Source organism: Cupressus sempervirens, chromosome 3, assembly GCF_028749045.1.
Source record: "Cupressus sempervirens isolate cs-2001-9-10 chromosome 3, ASM2874904v1, whole genome shotgun sequence".
NCBI classification, from domain to species: Eukaryota; Viridiplantae; Streptophyta; class Pinopsida; order Cupressales; family Cupressaceae; genus Cupressus; species Cupressus sempervirens.
Genome location: NC_143120.1, coordinates 975802134 through 975821429, shown reverse-complemented (window position 1 = coordinate 975821429; position 19296 = coordinate 975802134). Strand labels below are relative to the sequence as shown.

The window sequence follows — 19296 nt, the reverse complement described above, 5'->3', positions numbered from 1 at the left end:
TACTGCTACTGGGTACCTCGACGAATGTCTCATCTGAATAAGTTGAAGTTGTTGCTATATCAATCTCCTCGCATGCTTCCACTCCTCATGTAACAGCAAGTCCCTACGAGTCACGATCCTTGGACTTATCATCAACCAATGATATGTCTAAAATATTTGCTGAAGTCTGATATGACAAATCAAACTCACTGCAGCATGAGTTATCTTCATAAATAACATCAGTAGTACCAAATCACAAGTATAAGCATAATCCACCTGGAAAACCTCTACTATCTCATGTTGTTGCAAGCATAACTCACTGTTGTCATCAAAATCAGAGTCATTATGGCATGAATCTACATCATATAACTTCTACACCCGAATCCTGAATGTCAACTCTAGGGAACTCCATGTAACCATCTCCCCTACACCTAGAAAAGTTGCTATCTCCCACAATAGCCTTGCCATTATGACTGTTGTCAAAAAAGCAGAGCTATTAGAGCCCATATTCTTCATGCAATCCTCAAAACTAACACTCTCATCATGTGAGTCAAAACTCATGGTGATACCAACAACATTCTTCATACTAGCCTTGCCATCAACACCATCAATAGGCTCAAAAATAGGACTGCTGCCATAAAAATCAGACCTTGTATGACAAACATCTTCATTACTACCAACTGACGTAAGGCTGCCATCATTGGTGGCTATCATATCATCAGCATTTTCTTGGTTGCTAGCTCTTGCCTCTTGTAAATGTTGGGACTCGATGCAACTGTCCTCAGGCAAGTCAGTCATAATCTCATGTCCAAGAAGAGCCTCCAACATCACGCATATGAGAAGGACCAGTACCTGCCCCATTGAGAAAAGGCTCCATCTCTTGATGGTTGTTGACTCTTGAAGCTACATCTGTACAATCCTCCTGATTCTCTTACAGTTTTCTCCCTGAGGACGAGTTTTTTAAAATGGAATTCATATACCTTGCACAACTTTCTATGGTTGTTGAGTTCGAAAGCACTTCATCCATCCTTTTCTGATTTTATCTAAGCTTTTCCATTCTTTCAATCAAGGCATTTGTTTGCTTCCTGAGATTACCAATGCTATTCAACCAGTTTTCTTGTTTACTAGTTTTCATGTATTTATTCATACCTGAACAATTGCAAGAGTGTTGGTAATTGAGTGCAATGCTGGCTTGGAGAGTCAATATAGACTCTCTAGAAGAAAACACAGGCCCTAATAATTCCTAATGCTGCCCCTGGAAGTTGATCATGACCTTCACAAGACTCAACAATGATGTTTCTAAAACACCCGACTTGCATTAAATATCTCTAATGCTGCCTCAGATGGTTGCAACAATTGCTATCAAACCCTAACATCCAACACCAGCAATATTTTAAAATTTCTCCTTGAGTGTTTCTCAGAAATAAACTTATCAGCACCTTCAATTTTCAGCAGCAGATCAAGCACAATTCATTGGCATGATTTAACCAATTCAAAGTGCAAAGGACTGAAAAGAACTTACAATTCTTTCAACATCAGATTTTTCAAACCCTTGGATACCTTCAACTCACAAAATGACAAATGTAATAGGATGAACAAATCAAATCTAAAGTCTTGCTTTTATAACAATTAAGGCCAAAATCTTCTTCAACACACCAAGACTAATAGCTTCTTCCATACACTTTTCACTTAAATGCAAACTTTACTTTTTGGTTGAATACTTGAAATTTGAAATATAATTTCTCCATGTACCTTTTAATATATACCTTGGCATAGGTTACCATAAATTAATTAAAATAGATGGCCCATTTCAATGATGATTCAACCCTCAACTTAAGTGAAATTATAAAGTTAAATTAGAACTTTATAATAAGTCATTTAATGATTTAATAATAATTTGGCCACTAAAATAATAATTAGTCCCAAAATACTTATCCTTTAAATATGTCGTCTGAAAGAGGAGTCACACCTATTATTCCCCATGTGACCAAATGTACTTTCCTAAAATAGAAAAAGCCCTTGTCAATCATCACTTGACTTACCATAAATAGTAAGCACATGAAACTAAGCCCAAATCAAGTCCAATCTAAGTCAAACAAAGACCAAACTAGAACATACTGAATTCTGAAGAAGACAAGACCCTCCATAGCCGAGCCTCTGCCTCAGAAAAACCTCTATCCACAATAATTAGCCTACAAGGATCACAATAATAGGCTAATCCATCAATCTCTAATGTTAGTGAAAATGGGGACATTACAATCACCTTGATGGGAATTGACTGTTTACTGTACAAGGTAAACGAATGTTTATCGCATTAAGAGATTCAAATGTAACACAAAACAAGACACTTTATTCATATAAGCAAATATGCAATTCCAATTACAATTATGATTCATAAATCCATTCGAACAATGTATATATACTTCCCAAAGGGGTGACTCAACCGTCATGCAACCTTTTAGATACTAACTCAACCCGTCGGCTACAATATAGTTTTTACCGACAACATCATCCCCCCCAAAAGAAAAGTTATCTCCGAAGGACAAAATAGAGACAACCGATACATCAAAACTTAAAACATGACTAACATGACTAAGAAGAAGCAGGAGGTTGCATCCTTGGTCCAACTGGTGTGGTAGACATCCGCTATGCCCAAAGCTCGTTTAGTTGTGCTCGTAGTTCATGCACTTTCTTGGTCCGTATCTCCAAATCTGCCTTGGCCTGCATCTGAATCTCCAAGGCTGATTGCATCATCTTGACAATCTTCCCAAGCTCTTCCTCCTTTGCTGCTGACTCTTCTCCCGCCTAGCCTCATCTAGCTAAGCCATAAATGATTCATCTAAGTGAACTTCAAGTGTCCTCGAACCCTCAGTTGTTTCTGCCTGTGCAGGTACCTCCATTACTCCCTCCTGTGTCTCTACCTCATCATCGAGTATAACTGCGGCTATATGTGTCTCAACCCCTGTCTCTGATAGAGCTATGACTGTAGCTGGCAAAGCCTCTCAGTCAACTGAAGGCTCAACAACCCCTGGGGTTGCTAATGTTGGTCATGCTGATGGCGGGGGTGCTAGCCCACAGCTAGTCTGGCTGCTATGGTAACTGGAGTCATAGCCAAAGGCTTCCTAAACTGTCCAAATCTCGGAATGTGAATTTCTGTTGGGACTAAGCGAGAGTGAGATATAGATGCGAGGGGTCTCAGAAATAATAATGGTGGCGCTGTGATGACCTCAACGTCCTCATCATCCTCCTCGTCTTCCACCTCCTCCGAGTCGTCAATGTCTTCAAAGGAGGATGTGTCCTGCATCCCACTATCAGTGTTCCCATGCTCTGAGCCCTCTACCTTCTCTCGCAGCCTCTTCTATTCGATGTCCTTCTGCCCTCCTAGAGTATCAAGGTGCTTCTACTGCATGATCGGAGGCTCCCTTGGTTTTATCAAACTTGGTTTGATGTCTAGTCTATCAATAGGTATCATCTGTGTCGTGGCGTCGAGAAATAGACCAATGGCGTAGTGTGGCATATAGAATGTTTTGTGCTGCAATGTCATGAACTCATTCATGCGCTTAACCAATAAAGATGCCCAGTCATATACTCTACCAATCATGACCATTCATCATGCTCACCTATAGAAATGAGATATTTGATGCCCTATTCGATCCAGTGAGTCTACTTTTTACCAAGTCCATGAGGCAATGCCAATGTCCTTCTTGTATATCGGATTTCTTCAATACTCTTCCCTTTGAAGTATTCATTAGGGCTTTGTTTTCTGCCTGAGGCCGTTTACCACATATCAGTTCTACTAGCTGCGCCTTCACTTCTCAACTTAATTTCTTTGGCTTCTTGTTAATTTTTATCCCTCCCTATGCATGACTTGGTATGCCAAACACCCTTGTGAAATTTGTTGTTCTAAAAGATATCACGAGCTCTTGTCCTAGATGCGGAAATGAACTTGTTCATGAAAATCAGTCATAGGTTTCTAGCATGGTGCGGAGAAAATCCTCAAAGTCGCAAATGTAGAACACTGGCATCTGCAATGCCCATTCCACCTATGCCCTTCGTATGCTTTCCTTCACAAAATGGTTATTTGGGGTCTCCTACCACCACTTCCGACACTCTAACCCATTCAAACCCTTGAAAGTCACAATTTGAGGTGTGAGGTGCGTAGTTGTAGCTAGCTGTACTTGTGCCCTTGCCTTCTTTTTGCCTGTACCACTTACAATATGCACTCTCGATGGTAGAGCCTATACGCTTTTGTTTATTGTGCTACTGGCTGAATCTTCTACTTTTTTCTTCCAAGCCCTCTTCCTTGCACTCTCCATCACTGTACTTTATTTTGTTTGCACAAAACGATTTGCAGGAGCAGTTGAAACGGTTTCACAACTACCGTACCTAGGTTTGTTAATCTTCTACATGAGTACACTCCTTCCTAATGTTGTACGCTCCTTACATTGTTCTCATGCCCTTCTTTATAACGTTGTTCACGTCCCTCTCCCCCTCTTCCAGTCGATTCTAGTCGTACGATGACCAATGGATACCGTGAGGTGTGTTTTTACAATTGTTTTCTGTTGTGGCTGTGCGGTAGTCCGTACGGTGTTCTTTACAGCTTTCCACAACACATTACCATACGGTATGTGTTCCACACAACGCTTTACTGTGGCCATATGGTAGTGATGCCTCATTCCCTTTGTGTCCATATAGTATGTATTAGGCTTGCAGACCGAATAGGTTTCCTTGATGGTCGTACAATGTTGTTTCTGGCTTGCTCTCTTTCAAAGCCATACAGTGGGTTTGTCTCTTTATCCTCTCCGATCGTACGGTGTTGTTTTTCCTTGCTTGCTCCCTGTACAGTACTAACCGTACACTGATTCTCCATGTGACCGTACTGTACATGTTTCTTTCTCTCGGTGTTCATTACTTGCCCATAAGGTACCCCTGCTAGCCTTTCGATGTCATATGGTGTCCTTAATAGTTGATTCTCATATATACTTTTTTTTTGACCACTTGGTCGTACAGTATCTTCATGTTGTGTACCCTCCTCCCTTTTGTGTGTTGTTTTCTCTGACCATATGGTGTCATTATATACTCTTCCCTCGTGTTTTCTTCTATACATACTTATTATAATTAACTATATTTATTTATCTTATATATATTACTACTTATTATTATATTTATGCTGCCTACTCTGAGTTGTTCGTTTGGGTCTCATTCTCTCCAGGGACTTTATTCCTTTCACGACAAATTTCTATTTTTGACCCATTTACTCCGTCGGTCACCTCCTTCCTGTCTAGCGTCCATAGTTCTATTGCTCTGTTATCACCTACTTCACGAATTTTGTATGGTCCGATCCACTTCACCTTAAATTTTCCTAGTTTGATTTCATTACGCCTATTGTATTTTAATACTAGTTGACTTGGTTGAAACCTGTTTAGTTTCAAGTGCTTGTCATGGCACACCTTATGTCTGTATTGTGAAACTTCGGTGGCCCACTGTGCTTGTAGTCACCATTTGTCAAATTTATTCAAGTTATACAATCTTTCCCTGAGACTTTCCATGTCTCATAGTTTATTTTCAATCGCTATTCGTAAACTCGGTACCATGAACTTTGTTGGTACCACGGCTTCCTAACCATACATCAGTTGGAACGGAGTGTGTCCGATGGTAACTTTGTGAGAGGTATGGTATGCCCATAATGCCGATGGTAGCTTTTCTTCGCAATATTCACCTTCAACAATGCAAGACTTGTAGATTACTGCAACCAAGATTTTATTTGTGGCTTCCGCTTGTCCATTTGCTGTAGGATAGTATGGGCTCGATAGAGAATGGTATATCTTGAATTCCATGGTGAGTAGCCGAATGACATGATTGACAAAATGTACTCCATTGTTGCTTGTCAACTGTATTGGGACTTTGTACCTTGTGATGATCTGCTCGTGGATGAATCTCGTTGTGCTCACTGCAGAGTTGTTTGGTAGAGCTCGTGCCTCTACCCACTTGGTAAGGTATTCCATTGCTACAACAATGTACCTGCATCTCTAGGTTTTGCTCACCTTGAGGGGCCCGACAAAATCCAGCCCCCAACGTTCAAATAGTCCCTATACGTGTGAAGGGTTCAGAAGTATGAAATCCCTCTTTAGTGGCTTCCCGACCCTCTGACATGTATCACATGCAACGACCCACTACCTAGCATCGTTGAGCACGATTAGCCACAATAATCTTGCCAAGAGTATCTTCCGCAGTGTCATGTCCGGCCCCATATGTCCTCTTGATGGCCCTTCATGTGCTTCCTTCAATACTTTCGATATTTCCTCCTCCAAAACACATCGTTGTAAAATTTGGTCGGGTTCCATTTTATATAGCAACCCGTTATAAATTGGAACGTTCAACTTTTCAACACCAATTTTCTCCTCTCACTTGGTGACATTTCCCTGGGGAATCGCCCCGTCGAAAGATATTCCCCGATACTCACGTACTAGGATGGTAGTACGACAATTTGGAATAGTTGTGCGTTGGGAAAGTCGTCGTTGACTCCTTTCGGAGGTTCTCTTGATTTGATCCTAGATAGATGATCCGCACTTACGTGGCTTTTCCTAGGTTGTACCACAATTTTAAATATAAACTCCTACAACAAAAGTAGCCATCTGCTTATTTGTCCTTGAATGATTAGTTTGTTTACAAGATATAGTAGGGCTTGATGATCTATGTAGAACACAAATGAAGTCGCTAGTAGGTAGTGTCTAAACTTCTGCATGGCGTACACCATTTTGAGAGCCTCCTGCTCTGTCGTACTGTAGTTATTTTCTGCTTTAGACAATAGTCTACTTGGAAAGTACACCAGGTGGTCCAACCCGTGATCACCTGTCTATGCCAATGTTGCTTAGATTGCATAGTTTGACACGTTGACATGTACGTGGAACTTATCCTAGTTTGGGTAAGCCAGGATAGGTGTTGTGGCTAATCGTGTTTTCAATCCCTCAAAGGCTTCATCCTACTTTGTTTCCCATTTGTAGGGTTCTCCCTTGCAAGTTAGTTTGTTGAGTGGGTAAGATATTTTGGCAAAGTTCTTGATAAACCTTCGATAGTATCCTATGTGTCCTAGGAATGATTTTACTTTAGTCACATCTGTCGAAGGTGGCATTTCTAGAATTACCCGGACTTTGTCAGGATCCGTCTTTAATCCTGCTTTGCATACGATGTGTCCCAATAATTTCCCCTGAGGTACCATAAATTTGCACTTCTTCGGATTCAGTGCTAGTCGCACTCGTCTACATCTTTCCATGCATTCCTTGAGTGCGATCAGATGCTTGTGCTCCGTACTAAAGACTGACCAATCGTCCAAGAATGCTTTGAAGTTTTCAATGAACATCTTGTTGAAGGTGTGTAGGATAATTCTTTGAAACATTGTCGAGGCATTGCACAAAACACCGAACGACATTTTATTGTAGGCGTATACTCCATCTTCTACTATGAAGGTTCTTTTGAGCTTATCTTCTTTTGTGATGGATCTGGTTGTAATCGGAAAATCCATCCATGAATGAATATATTTCGTGTCCGACAACTTCTTCCAAAATACTGTCAATGAATAGTATCGAAAATGGATCCTCAATTGTTATCGCATTCAAGCATTCAAAGTCTACACATATCCTTATTTGAGTGGTATCCTTTTTCAGAGATATCACAATTGGGGATACCCACTCACTCGTCTGTACCCAAAAAATAATGCTTACTTCAAGCATCTAGTTAATCTCATCTGTGACCCATGCAGCATAGTTTTTGTTCATCCAGTATGGTCACTTCTGTACAGGTACTACTCCTATCAGTGGGATGCGGTGGATACACAGTTCCGACGGTACCCCTTTCAGGTCTTTATACGTCCACACAAAAACATCCTTATATTCCATAAATATTTTAAATGTTGCTGCTTTTAGAACTGGATTCTAGTCATCTCCCACAAATATGTTCTTTGGATTAGCCTCGTCCCCTAAGTTCACCGTCTTCACCATAGGTTCTTCGTATTTAATAGGCTTATCTTCACTAAATGTATGTGCAGGTGTTTCATCTATCTGCGCCTCTCCTTCTTTCACTTCCTTGTACATTGTTGGAAATTCATTATTTTCAATGGAATGACCAAGAAGTCCAATAAGAATGGTTGTGTCCCAATTGTTACCAGTTGTTCCATTAGTGTCCTGAGGGGTTTGATCCTGTGTTGATCGATGGTGAGCAGTTGGAATATAGGCAGCCATAGAGTAGATTGCTCCAACTTCTTCCATATTTCTTCCAACAATACGTTTACACCCGTCCCTACATCTACAATGGTGTTTGTGAGGGTAGTTCCAAGAATACCCATCTCAACTATTGCAAGGTGTCTTCTTGTGTTCAGCACAAGTAGCATTGGGTCTGTTGTAGTTGTTCCACTTCCACCTTGTGTCCTTCCCCGACTCTTCTATCACCTTCGGGGGTGGTGTCATGTTCAGGATTGCGGCTTGTAATTGAGGCACTGCAAGAAGATCGTTCAGCTTCATGGGAACCTTAGCTTACATTACCTGCCGCATGATACTTTGTTCTGCCTGGTTCCTCCTTGAGGTGCTAGCAATATATTTTGTTTGCAATTTTTCAGCCTTCATCTCTTTTTTTTATTTCTACTCTCACTTGCTACATCATTTTCTTTTCCTCTTCGGGATCTAGATACGTTTTCGCTTGCGCACGAGTGATTGCTAGTGTTTCCTTGTTGCATGTTTCTATGGTTAATAGGTTCACCCCGAGTTTAGGGCATTTTGAATCCTCATGGTTTCTAAGACCACACCATCTGCACAACAACTGCAGTGTTCCCTTTGTAGTACAGTCTCTGGTGAAGTAGCCCCAGAGGTTGCACATGGCATTATATCATTGGTCGTCCACTCGAATCGTACTGTATCCAGCTAGGACCCCCATTATTGTTGTTGCCGCCCCGTCCGCGTCGGTTGTTGTTTCGGTATCCACTTGAGGTTGCTGTGTCATTGTTTGTATTTGTTCCCACTCCCGAGGTGGACACTTCTTGCGTTAGTAATACTTGTTGGTGTCCCTTTGTTTTCATATTGAACGGGCATTCCTTGGTGGAATGTCCCACAATTTGGTAGATATCGCAAAATTGGTTCTTAGGATAGGAGCCCTTTGTGTGGCCCTCCTTGCAATCCATACACCATAGTTCCCCTTCTCTCGCTTGGCCTGAATTCTTTTTCATGTTTTTGAACTCTTTCATCATACGTAACATGTCCTTCTGTAGTGCCCGAACCTTTTTACTCGATTCCTCATCGCTGCTACTTTCGGAGGATGAATCTTTTGAGTCTGACGATCTGTCTTTCTTCTTTTTGCCTTTTTTTTGTTCACTTTCTAAGTCCATTGTGTGGTTATATGCATCAACGCATGATGTTGGAGGTACAATTTTCATCTTTTTCCATAGTGTTGGTCCCAACCCTTCAACAAACCACTTTTTCTTTAACCTGTCTGCTAGTTGGCTTTCCATTTTTCCTACCAAGTCCTTTAGCCTCCTCGCATATACGTAGACTGTTTCATTCTTGTCCTGTTTGGTAATGTAGATTTCTGCTACTATCTCATTATCATCCCGAAGTAGTCAGAACTTTGCTTGAATTCTTTCTTGACATCCGGCCATGTAGTTAACTTCTACGGATCGGTGTCTGAAAACCAATCAATCGCTACACCTCGCAGGGTAGCCGAAAATTGTTGGACCTAGTCATCTTGATCCGTTACACCGTTTGCAGTCCAGATTGTTTCACATGTTTTACAATGTCTAACTGGATCGTCCGTCCCATCGCCATTATATTTCGACAATTTTTCCTTTGGTCTTGCCATTGTTAATTTCTTCTATATTTGTGGTACTTGTTGCATACCCGTGTTGTTCTATTGCGCACCTGTGCTATTCTGTGCATCCATGTTGTTCTGCACAATTGCGCTACTTTAGACAACCGCGTTACTCTGTGGTGTGAAGTGGTCTTCTACAAGTGAAGTCGTTCGATTCTCAAGTTGTATCTATTCGTCAGGTGTATTAGGAACAAAGAATTCACCCCACGCTCGTGCTCCTTTGGCACCTTGAGTCGTGCGGGTTCCTTCCCTTCCATTCGGATTCTCTATCCTTGGCGTATACAAGTTTAGGAACTCTTCCCTTGTCTCTTCTACCAAATTCAATCTTTGTCGCCTCGGCACTCCTCGGTCTACTAGGTGAATGCACTCCCTTGGTCCATGCTCCACCACTTCGGTGCTTGTCGGTGAGTTGTTGAAACTTTTTTCTTCGCTCCACCTATTGTGTGAGGATTAATGCTTCCCGTGTTGTGCGTATCTCATGCTTGTCTTTTATTTTATTCCTATCTTTATTGAGCAAATTCAGCATTAATCTTCATAACACCTCTTTTGTACTAGGTTCGACTGGCAATGGTGCCGAATGTTTAACGTACAAGGTAAACGAATGTTTATCACATTAAGAGATTCGAATGTAACACAGAACAAGACACTTTATTCATATAAGCAAATATGCAATTCCAATTACAATTATGATTCATAAATCTATTCAGACGATGTACATATACTTCCCGAAGGGGTGACTCAACCGTCATACAACCTTTCAGATACTAACTCAACCCGTCGGCTACAATATAGTTTTTACCGACAACATCAACCAACATTAATATATCTTCAGCATTAATATATATTCAGAATCGGTCAACATTAAATCTTCAGCATTAATATGTAATTTAATTTAGTGACTGGCCAGCATAAGAAACATAATTTTACATTTGGCTTGCATATTACAAACAAGGACAAAGATGACAGTGCAGTTCAGCTGATTGCTTCTTTTGTTTAATATCTTCATCACTGTCTTTGATCATAATATAATGGCTGTCACTCTAGCTCATTAACCCTGTCATATACATTAGTCATCAACCACTTAAAAAGGGAAATTAATTTATGTCTACATTTTCCTTCAGCAGTTTCCTTGAGAGCATTTTGACAGATTTTATTTTGATATTAATGACAAGGAAGGCAACTGTTTCGTTCATTAGCAATCTCTGAGCCATGAACTCCATAATATCATTAATAACAATCGTGTCCAACAATCTCCCTCATACACCTTCTACATCAGTGACTAGATCTAAAAAAATCCCTTGAGAATATGCTAGCTAACAATCGTTTTGACATTAATGACAATAATTACAACACTCTCATTTGAGAGTGTGTGAATTCAGTGTTTTAGAATGAGTTAAATCACAATGCCAGAAGATACTATTGGCCCTGTGGAAGTAAGAAGTATGTCCAGGTTCAGTCTATTTTTAATAGACTATATTTTTAAGTGTTTAAATAAAATGATATCTTATGGAGTTTTTTACCCAGAAGGTTTCCCCCATGTATATCTAGTGTAACATTTAAAACATATGCTTGCATGATTCTCATTTTATTTATTTTATATTTTGTTCATACTGATTAGCATCCTAAGATCATAATTTCTAGCAGGTATCAACAGGAAGGCATTTGTATTAATAGGAGAGAACATTACTGTGTATTTATTTGTCTTTCAAGAAGGTAGTGCACATCTTATTTAGGATACTAACATCAGAGTAAATGTAAGGTTAAAGTTTAGCTTTGAAAGCAAGTTCCATGTTGATTTCATGATAGTAGTCTCTGTATTATTTAAGATAATAACATCATGGCAGGTGTGTGGTATTGCATCTCACATGTGAAAATTGCAGACAATGTTAATAAAAGATGATAATATTTTTTCTGTTGTCACAAAGCTTAAAGAAAGACATTATCAACAGATAATGACAATGATGAAAATAATTTATATGGAAACTTGATTGTACCTGAACAGCACCTTCCCCAAGCAATTCCTTTAGACCCTTCTGGAACTGTTTATATTTAGATGGATTTGTATTGCGTACATAGCAGAACAAAACTGGAGAGAATGAAGGAATTCCTGGAAAAGACACTTTGGGACCAGTGTAGACAGTATCACCAATGCAGAAAGTGTCTGGATTGTTGAGACCAATAACTACAAAAGTTGCAAACAATATTTTTCAATTCCGGAAGCATGTCAATAAGATTCCAACCAGCATGTTGATAACCAATTTGTGTGGTATTAAGCTGAGATGAAATGAAATGACATATATTTACCACTTATACAAATTGTTATGTCAGACCTATCAAAAAATAACTACAAAACTAAATCTATCACATAAAGCACTCGAGAATACAATGAAATTTGTTTTTTACCATCACCAGCATATCCAACATCCACTGTTTCTCTGCTTTGACCAAATAATTTCTGTGGTCTTGTCAAGGCGACTGTTTTCCCAGTTCGAGCCAGCTGAACTTTCATGCCCTTGCTGAACTTGCCTGCTTAAGACAGTAGGAAATGAGGATAGAGTATTGTGCATTAACTAATTTCCCATTTTATCCACATACCCTAAAATTTACATAGATTATATGCTCTGCAAACCTGAACAGATACGGACAAATGCAACTTTATCTCTATGTTTTGGATCCATATTTGCCTGCAGCTGAGAAGAGAACAGTTTCATGAGATACATTTGTATGATCACATGTAAACGTACACATAAATCTTATTTTCAATTTTGAGCAGTCAACATAAATATGGGATGCACAGACAATGAAGCTCTCAACTAGATGAAAGAGTGTTTGAAGGAAGACATGGTGTGGTCATAGGGTGGGTGGGCAGGCAACATTAACATGTATCCACATATAAAAAGAGGTCAGGTAGAGGAACAACTGTTCAGAAGAAGAAATGCAGCTGTGTAACTTAATGTATGTTTGATATGGAAAAGGCTTGTTCATCCCAAGAATTTGGAATAGAACCTTCTCAATACTCCTATCAAGTCTCATGTGAAGACAATGATGAATAAGAAAGAGCCTCATTCATGCCATGCAATAATGAGATCTGCTGCCTATTCATGCCTAGACAAACTCCTGAGGGAAATAATGAATGAAGGGAAAAGTGGTTAACAAAGGCAATAATAAGGAAAATATGGAAAGCATCAAAGAATTCTAAATCCATGGATCAAAGAACTTTACACAGGGTTGGGAATGCCTGTTTATACTCAATTTAACAGTAATGGGTTAACGACTGTGAATGCATTAATGAGGAAAATTGTATTTGTATTCAAAACGTTGTGTAAAAATGAGTGAATGTTAAGTGTTTATTTTGTCAGTTGGCAGTCTGTGAAATCAGAAATAAAGAAATTATAAAATTTGAAACTAAGGAATAGGTCAAAGAGAAAAAGGAAAAACACTTAGCAATGGGGATTTATTCTATTCTTTTGGGAATAAAATGCTCCCAAAAGTAAAACCACCCTCCAATAAAAAAATTCAAAATGGAATTGGGAGTGCAATTGTGGGTGAAATTTGGAAGGGAAAGGTGATTATGCATGTTGGTGTAGAGTTCTCGGTTCTTTTATTTTTGTCAAAATTTGACCTATTGTTGTTGTTTTTCAATTGGTATGTAGGTGACTGGTGGAGTATTAAATGCTCCCAGCATTTTTTTCATTTCAAATTTAGAGTAGATTCTTTTTTGCAGGATTTAAGTCAAATTTTTGTTTTATATTTTTTGAAAATTTTGAAAAAACAAAATTGTATACCCTGACCATGCAAAAATTTCTAAAAATGATTGGAAATAGAATTTTATTGCATGAATCAACTGTTGTTCACATTTGGAGCCAAATGCTATATTTCAATTTTCCCGTTATTTTAGGTATTTTAAGGATGGAAGTGGGAAATTTTTGGTCTTAGTGTCAGTTGAAACTTGAGAAAATTTGAATCTTTAAACTAATTTGGAATGTTTTGAAATGGTGGAAAATCAGTCTCCTTCATTGATTTTTATCAGGATTTGTTGGAAGTATGTTTTCAAGTTTTAGAGAAAGCTTTGCGCATAATTTTTATGCATTGTTCTGTCTGCCGAGATTGAGTTTTTGGAGAATGTGACAAACATAGATTAATTGATAAGAGTACTATGGGAGTGGCTCTAAACATTTTCCTGACCCAAAGTGGCATGCTGGCAACCACAAGTGATGGTTAGAAGACTTGTTTCCTTGAAGAGCTCAGAGTTTTAGTTTCTTTGTGTTTCATATTTTCAGGTTTTGTAGTCTTTTATAATATTTTTTGTAGAGGCATGGACAAGGCTTGATGAAACACACCTGCTTATACTAACATATCAGCGAATTAGTATAAGTCGGTCTTTAACTAATTGAACTTTGATAATTACAATGAAACAACAACAAAAATCCACACACATAAGAGACACAAGATTTTACATGGAAACCTTTATGTGAGAAAACCAGGTGAAAATATTTCTTGTGCAATATAATCTTCAAGATTTCTGCTCATGAAACAGCCAGGATCTTGCTTTTAGATCTTCTATAAACTTGATTTAGATCTACTCTAAAAATAGGAATGATATTCATTAATTTCTTGCCTTCAAAATCTCTTCACAAAATCCTCCTATATTTTCTCAAAAGGGAACAACCTGGTTGAAAGTACATGTCACTTTGCAAGAGGGGCTACTTTTGATTTATATGCACCTTTTCCTACCAAATGTGGGCACTCTGTTAGGCAGAGGTCAGCCCTAGCAAAATATTAATCTCTTTTATTTTAAAACAACTTATCATTGTTAAGTTTGTAACCACATAATCTACAGGTTTGAATGTGCAGACTGCACTTGATCTTCTCCACCTAAATATCATATGAATAGCATTTAATATATTCCAATAAACCTCTTGTGATAGGCGGCAACTTCTAAAGAGTGATTAATAATTTATGTTAACAATTATGTTAGTGGCTGATTAAGTATTAACCATTCTTGTGATTACCGATTTCTGGGAGAGGTTATATGTGCCGACTTAGGAAGGGACATGTCCTTTTGAGGGACATGCCCTTTAGTCATGATATTTAGGGGGGTTATTGTAGTAGATTTGAGGACACACAAAATACATTAAGTCTGCTCCCTCAAGCAACAATATCCAATCGATTTATTGCAGAGATAAAACTACTTTCAGATCAGAACAAAGGTTGATAATTACTACATACATCAGAGTACTAAGAAGTTCATTTTCACCAAGAAAGGATAGTTTACAAGTCTGATCAAAAGCATAGAATTTTCATAAACTTTACATGGTATCAGAGCTCTGGTAGTCGAACCTAGGCTCTGTAAAATTCAGTAATCAAACTTTATATATCTAGCAACTATCTCCTATCTTCAATGGCATATACAATCAGACCCGAGGACAGGTTTGATGGGAAAGAACACTTTGATGCCTGGAAATTCAGAATCATTATGATTCTTGAAGAGAATGATGTAAAACAATTTGTTGATAAAGCATCTAAACAACCACCAGTTGAACCTCATAAATCTATCTGAAGCAAAGGACATAGGAAAGCAATTCAAATCATATTTAATGAAGTAAAAAATGATATCGTACCCATGCTTACAAACATCAAAATGCATTTGATATGATGAATGCATTACAAAATGCATATGAGGTCAACAATGCAACTAGGGTTCTTGCACTGAAAAGGCAACTAAATCACATTCAGATAAAGAAAGGAGAATCAATGAATTCTTACTTCCTAAGGGTTGCCGGCATTAGAGATGAACTGTCAAGTATAGGAACCATTATTAGTGACACAAAATTAACACTAATGGCTATAGATGGATTATCAGATTCATGGGAGACTTATGCACAAGGAATAAGTGCTAGAGATAATCTTCCTAAGTTCAAAAGACTTAAGAACGATTGTCTTCAAGAAGAATCCAGAAAACTAAAGAAAGGAGGGAAACTAAAAACAGAAGATGAAGAACTTCATGTTCTTAATACAAACTCCTATAAGGGCAAGAAGAAGCATTTCAAGAAGAAAAAGGAAATCAAAAGAATGAGAAACCCAAGAAAGATCTATCCAAGATAAAATGTTTCAAATGTAAAAAGTTTGGACATTACAAATCTAATTGTCCTGAGAATTCTAAACAGCAAGCAAAACGTACAAATGTTACTAGGGAAGAAAATAACTACGATCCTGAGAATTGTGTATTATATTCATCACTATCAAATGAAAATTCAAGTAAAGCATCGGTAATTGATAGTGGATTTATTAGACATATAACGGGATACAAAGAAGCACTAGACTCTTTATCAGAAAAGGTTAATGGCGAAGTTACCATTAGTGATAATTCAACACATTCTGTCGAAGGAATTGGAAATTGTACCTTGAAGCTAAAATTTGGAAATTTTGTTCTTCTCAAAGGTGTACTCTACATACCAGAAATTGAAAGAAATCTAATCTCAATTACAACACTTGAAGATGATGGGCATAGTGTTGCATTTGTGGACGGCAAAGTATTAACTAGGGCAAAGAACCCCTCTATCAAGAAAGCGAAGTTGATTGGTTAGAGAAAAGGATATTTGTATGAATTGAATTCAGAATCTAATCAACCTATTCATGCCTTAATTCATGAAGTTGCAGACATAAATAAAATATGGCATAGAAGATTAGGGCATCTAAATTTCAAAACCTTATCAACTACGGAGAAGATGGTTACTAGATTACCTAAACTAAATAAAGACCACTCAAGCATATGTAAAGGGTCGCTCTGGGTAAGAACACCAAAAGTTCATTTCATGATAGCACTAGGAAAATAAATAATGTTTTGGAATTAATCCATTCAGATCTATGTGGACCAATGTTTGTTCCTTCTCTTGGAGGATTCTGGTATTATATTTTGTTCATAGATGACTTCTCTAGGAAAACATGGCTTTACTTCTTTAAATGTAAAGAATCAAAAGAAATCCTAAAGAGATTTAAAGAATTCAAAACATTAACTGAGAACTTATCAGGACAAAAAATTAAAAACTCTTAGAGCTGATAACAAAGGGCAATACACTTCAGATTTGTTTAAAAGGTTTTGTAAAGAATTAGGAATTAAGAGGGAGTACACCATTCCTTATAATCCAAAACAAAACGGAGTAGATGAAAGAAAGAATAGAACAGTTATAGAAGCTACTAGAGCTATGATATTTGATCAAAATCTAGAATATTATCTTTGGGCAAAAGCCTCTTATATTGTCGTCTATATTCAAAACAGAGGCTCGCATTCTTATTTTAGAGATAAAACTCCTAAAAAAGTATTTACTAAGGTCAAACTTAATATAAGTCATCTTAGGATTTTTGGGTGTCTAGTATATATCCATGTTCCAAAAGAAAAGAGAACTAAACTAGAACCCTCTAGGAAGAAAGGTATTTTTGTAGGGTATAGTGAAACATCTAAGGCATCTAGGATTTTCATATCTGGACAGAAAAGTATTGAACTTAGTAGGGATGTAATATTTGAAGAAAGTCTAGCATTGAAAAAAGCACTAAGTTCTGAAGAACCTTCTCCTTTGCTTAGTTCTGAAAGAAATAATGAGTCTAAGTCTCAGCAGGAAAACTTAGAAGAAATTGAAGACGAAATTCAAAATCTAAATCTTGAAGAGACTCAAAATTCAAAGAAAAGACCACCTTGGGCCATTAAAATAGTAGAGGAAGCACAAGACTTTGCTGCACCTTCTAGAACAGTCAGAGAAAGCAAAAGACCTAAAAGGTTCTCTAGTTATAAAGCAAACATGAATGATTTGTCCAAAACAGAACCAACCAATCCTTTAGATGCTATTAAACATACAGCCTGGACTGAAGCTATGATAGAAGAATACCAATCTATTATGAAAAATGATGTTTGGGAAATTGTTCCAAGACCCAAAGGAAAATCTGTTGTTTCTTCCAAGTGGATATTTAAAATAAAGCATGCTGCTGACGGTAGCATTGAGAAGTATAAAGTTAGATTTGTAGCCAGAGGATTTTCTCAGAAAGAAGGGATTGATTATGAAGAAACCTTTGCTCCTGTTGCCAGATATACCTTCGTAAGAGTAGTCCTAGCAATTGTAGCATCGAAGGGATGGAAAGCACATCAAATGGATGTAAAAAAAACATTCTTAAATGTAAAGATTACAGAAGAAGTATATCTAGAGCAACCTGAAGGATTTGAAACTCATGATCCTAACTTTTTTGTTTGCAGGCTCAAGAAACCTCTCTATGGGCTTAAACAGGCTCCAAAGGCTTGGTATGAAAGAATTGATAAGTATCTCATTGGCTTAGGATTCTCCAAGAATGAAGCTGATCCAAATTTATATTATAAAAGAGATAAAGATGATATGGTAATTCTGATACTGTATGTTGATGATTTATTGATAACAGGTGATGATCATCTTATAGATCAATGCAAGAAAGATCTAACTAGAGAATTCGAGATGGAAGACTTGGGACTCCATTACTTCTTAGGAATGGAAGTACGGTAGAATTTTGATAGTACCATACTTAATCAAGAGAAGTATACATCAGACATTTTGAAGAGATTTGGAATGTGGAATTGCAAGTCTATGTCTTCTCCAATAGAGACTAATCTACATAAACTTAAAGAAGCAGCAACAGAATCACCTTCCATAGATTCTACTCTCTATAGACAGATGATTGGATCCCTTATGTACTTAGTAAATACAAGACCTGATACTACTATGCTGTTAATACATTAAGCCAGTTTATGTGTGAGCCAAAGGAGATTCACCTAGTTGCAGTTAAACACATTATGAGATACTTACAAGGCACTCTTAATTTTGGACTCAAATATGAGAAGGTTGGCTTAGATTTACATGGATTCACTGATTTAGATTGGGGTGGGAGTGTTAAAGACAGGAAAAGTACTTTAGGATGTTGTTTCAGGTTAGGATCAGCAATGATATCTTAGATATGCAGAAAGCAATCTTCAGTAGCTCAAAGCTCCACAGAAGCCGAATACATTGTAGCAGCAATGACCTCTCAAGAAGCAGTTTGGCTAAGGAAGTTACTTGTGGGATTATTTGGGCAAGCCATGAATCCTACGATTATTTATTGGGATAGTCAAAGTTCCATCAAGCTTTCAGTGAATCCATTTTTTCATGATAGGTCCAAGCATATTGAAATTCCTTACCATTATGTAAGAGATATGGTAGACAAGAATTCTGTAAAATTAGAATATATTTGCACTACAAATCAAACAACAAATATTCTCACCAAACCTCTATCTAGAGTGAAGATAGACCACTTCAGGAGAAGGCTTGGTATGATTGAATTGTAATCCATTTGTGTTCTTTAAATTATTAATAAAATAATTTTATTTGTTAAGGCTATTGACTGTTATAGGCTCCACTATTTGTATTCATTATTTAAGAGGTGACAATCTCTGAGATAATGAACACTTGT

The 19296-nt window shown here is 37.7% G+C and overlaps 1 protein-coding gene across 1 annotated transcript in view; it reads right to left on the bottom strand.

Annotated features, from left to right (window-relative positions):
- Positions 1–19296, bottom strand: part of LOC149570011 (uncharacterized) — a 222596-nt gene that overhangs the window by 80800 nt on the left and 122500 nt on the right. Inside the window, exons 10-12 of the mRNA XM_089822673.1 lie at positions 12461–12521; positions 12235–12357; positions 11826–12013 (exon numbers count right to left, since the gene is read on the bottom strand). Coding sequence (XP_089678799.1) covers positions 11826–12013; positions 12235–12357; positions 12461–12521 — 372 coding nt within the window. The remainder of the gene's footprint in view (positions 1–11825; positions 12014–12234; positions 12358–12460; positions 12522–19296) is intronic.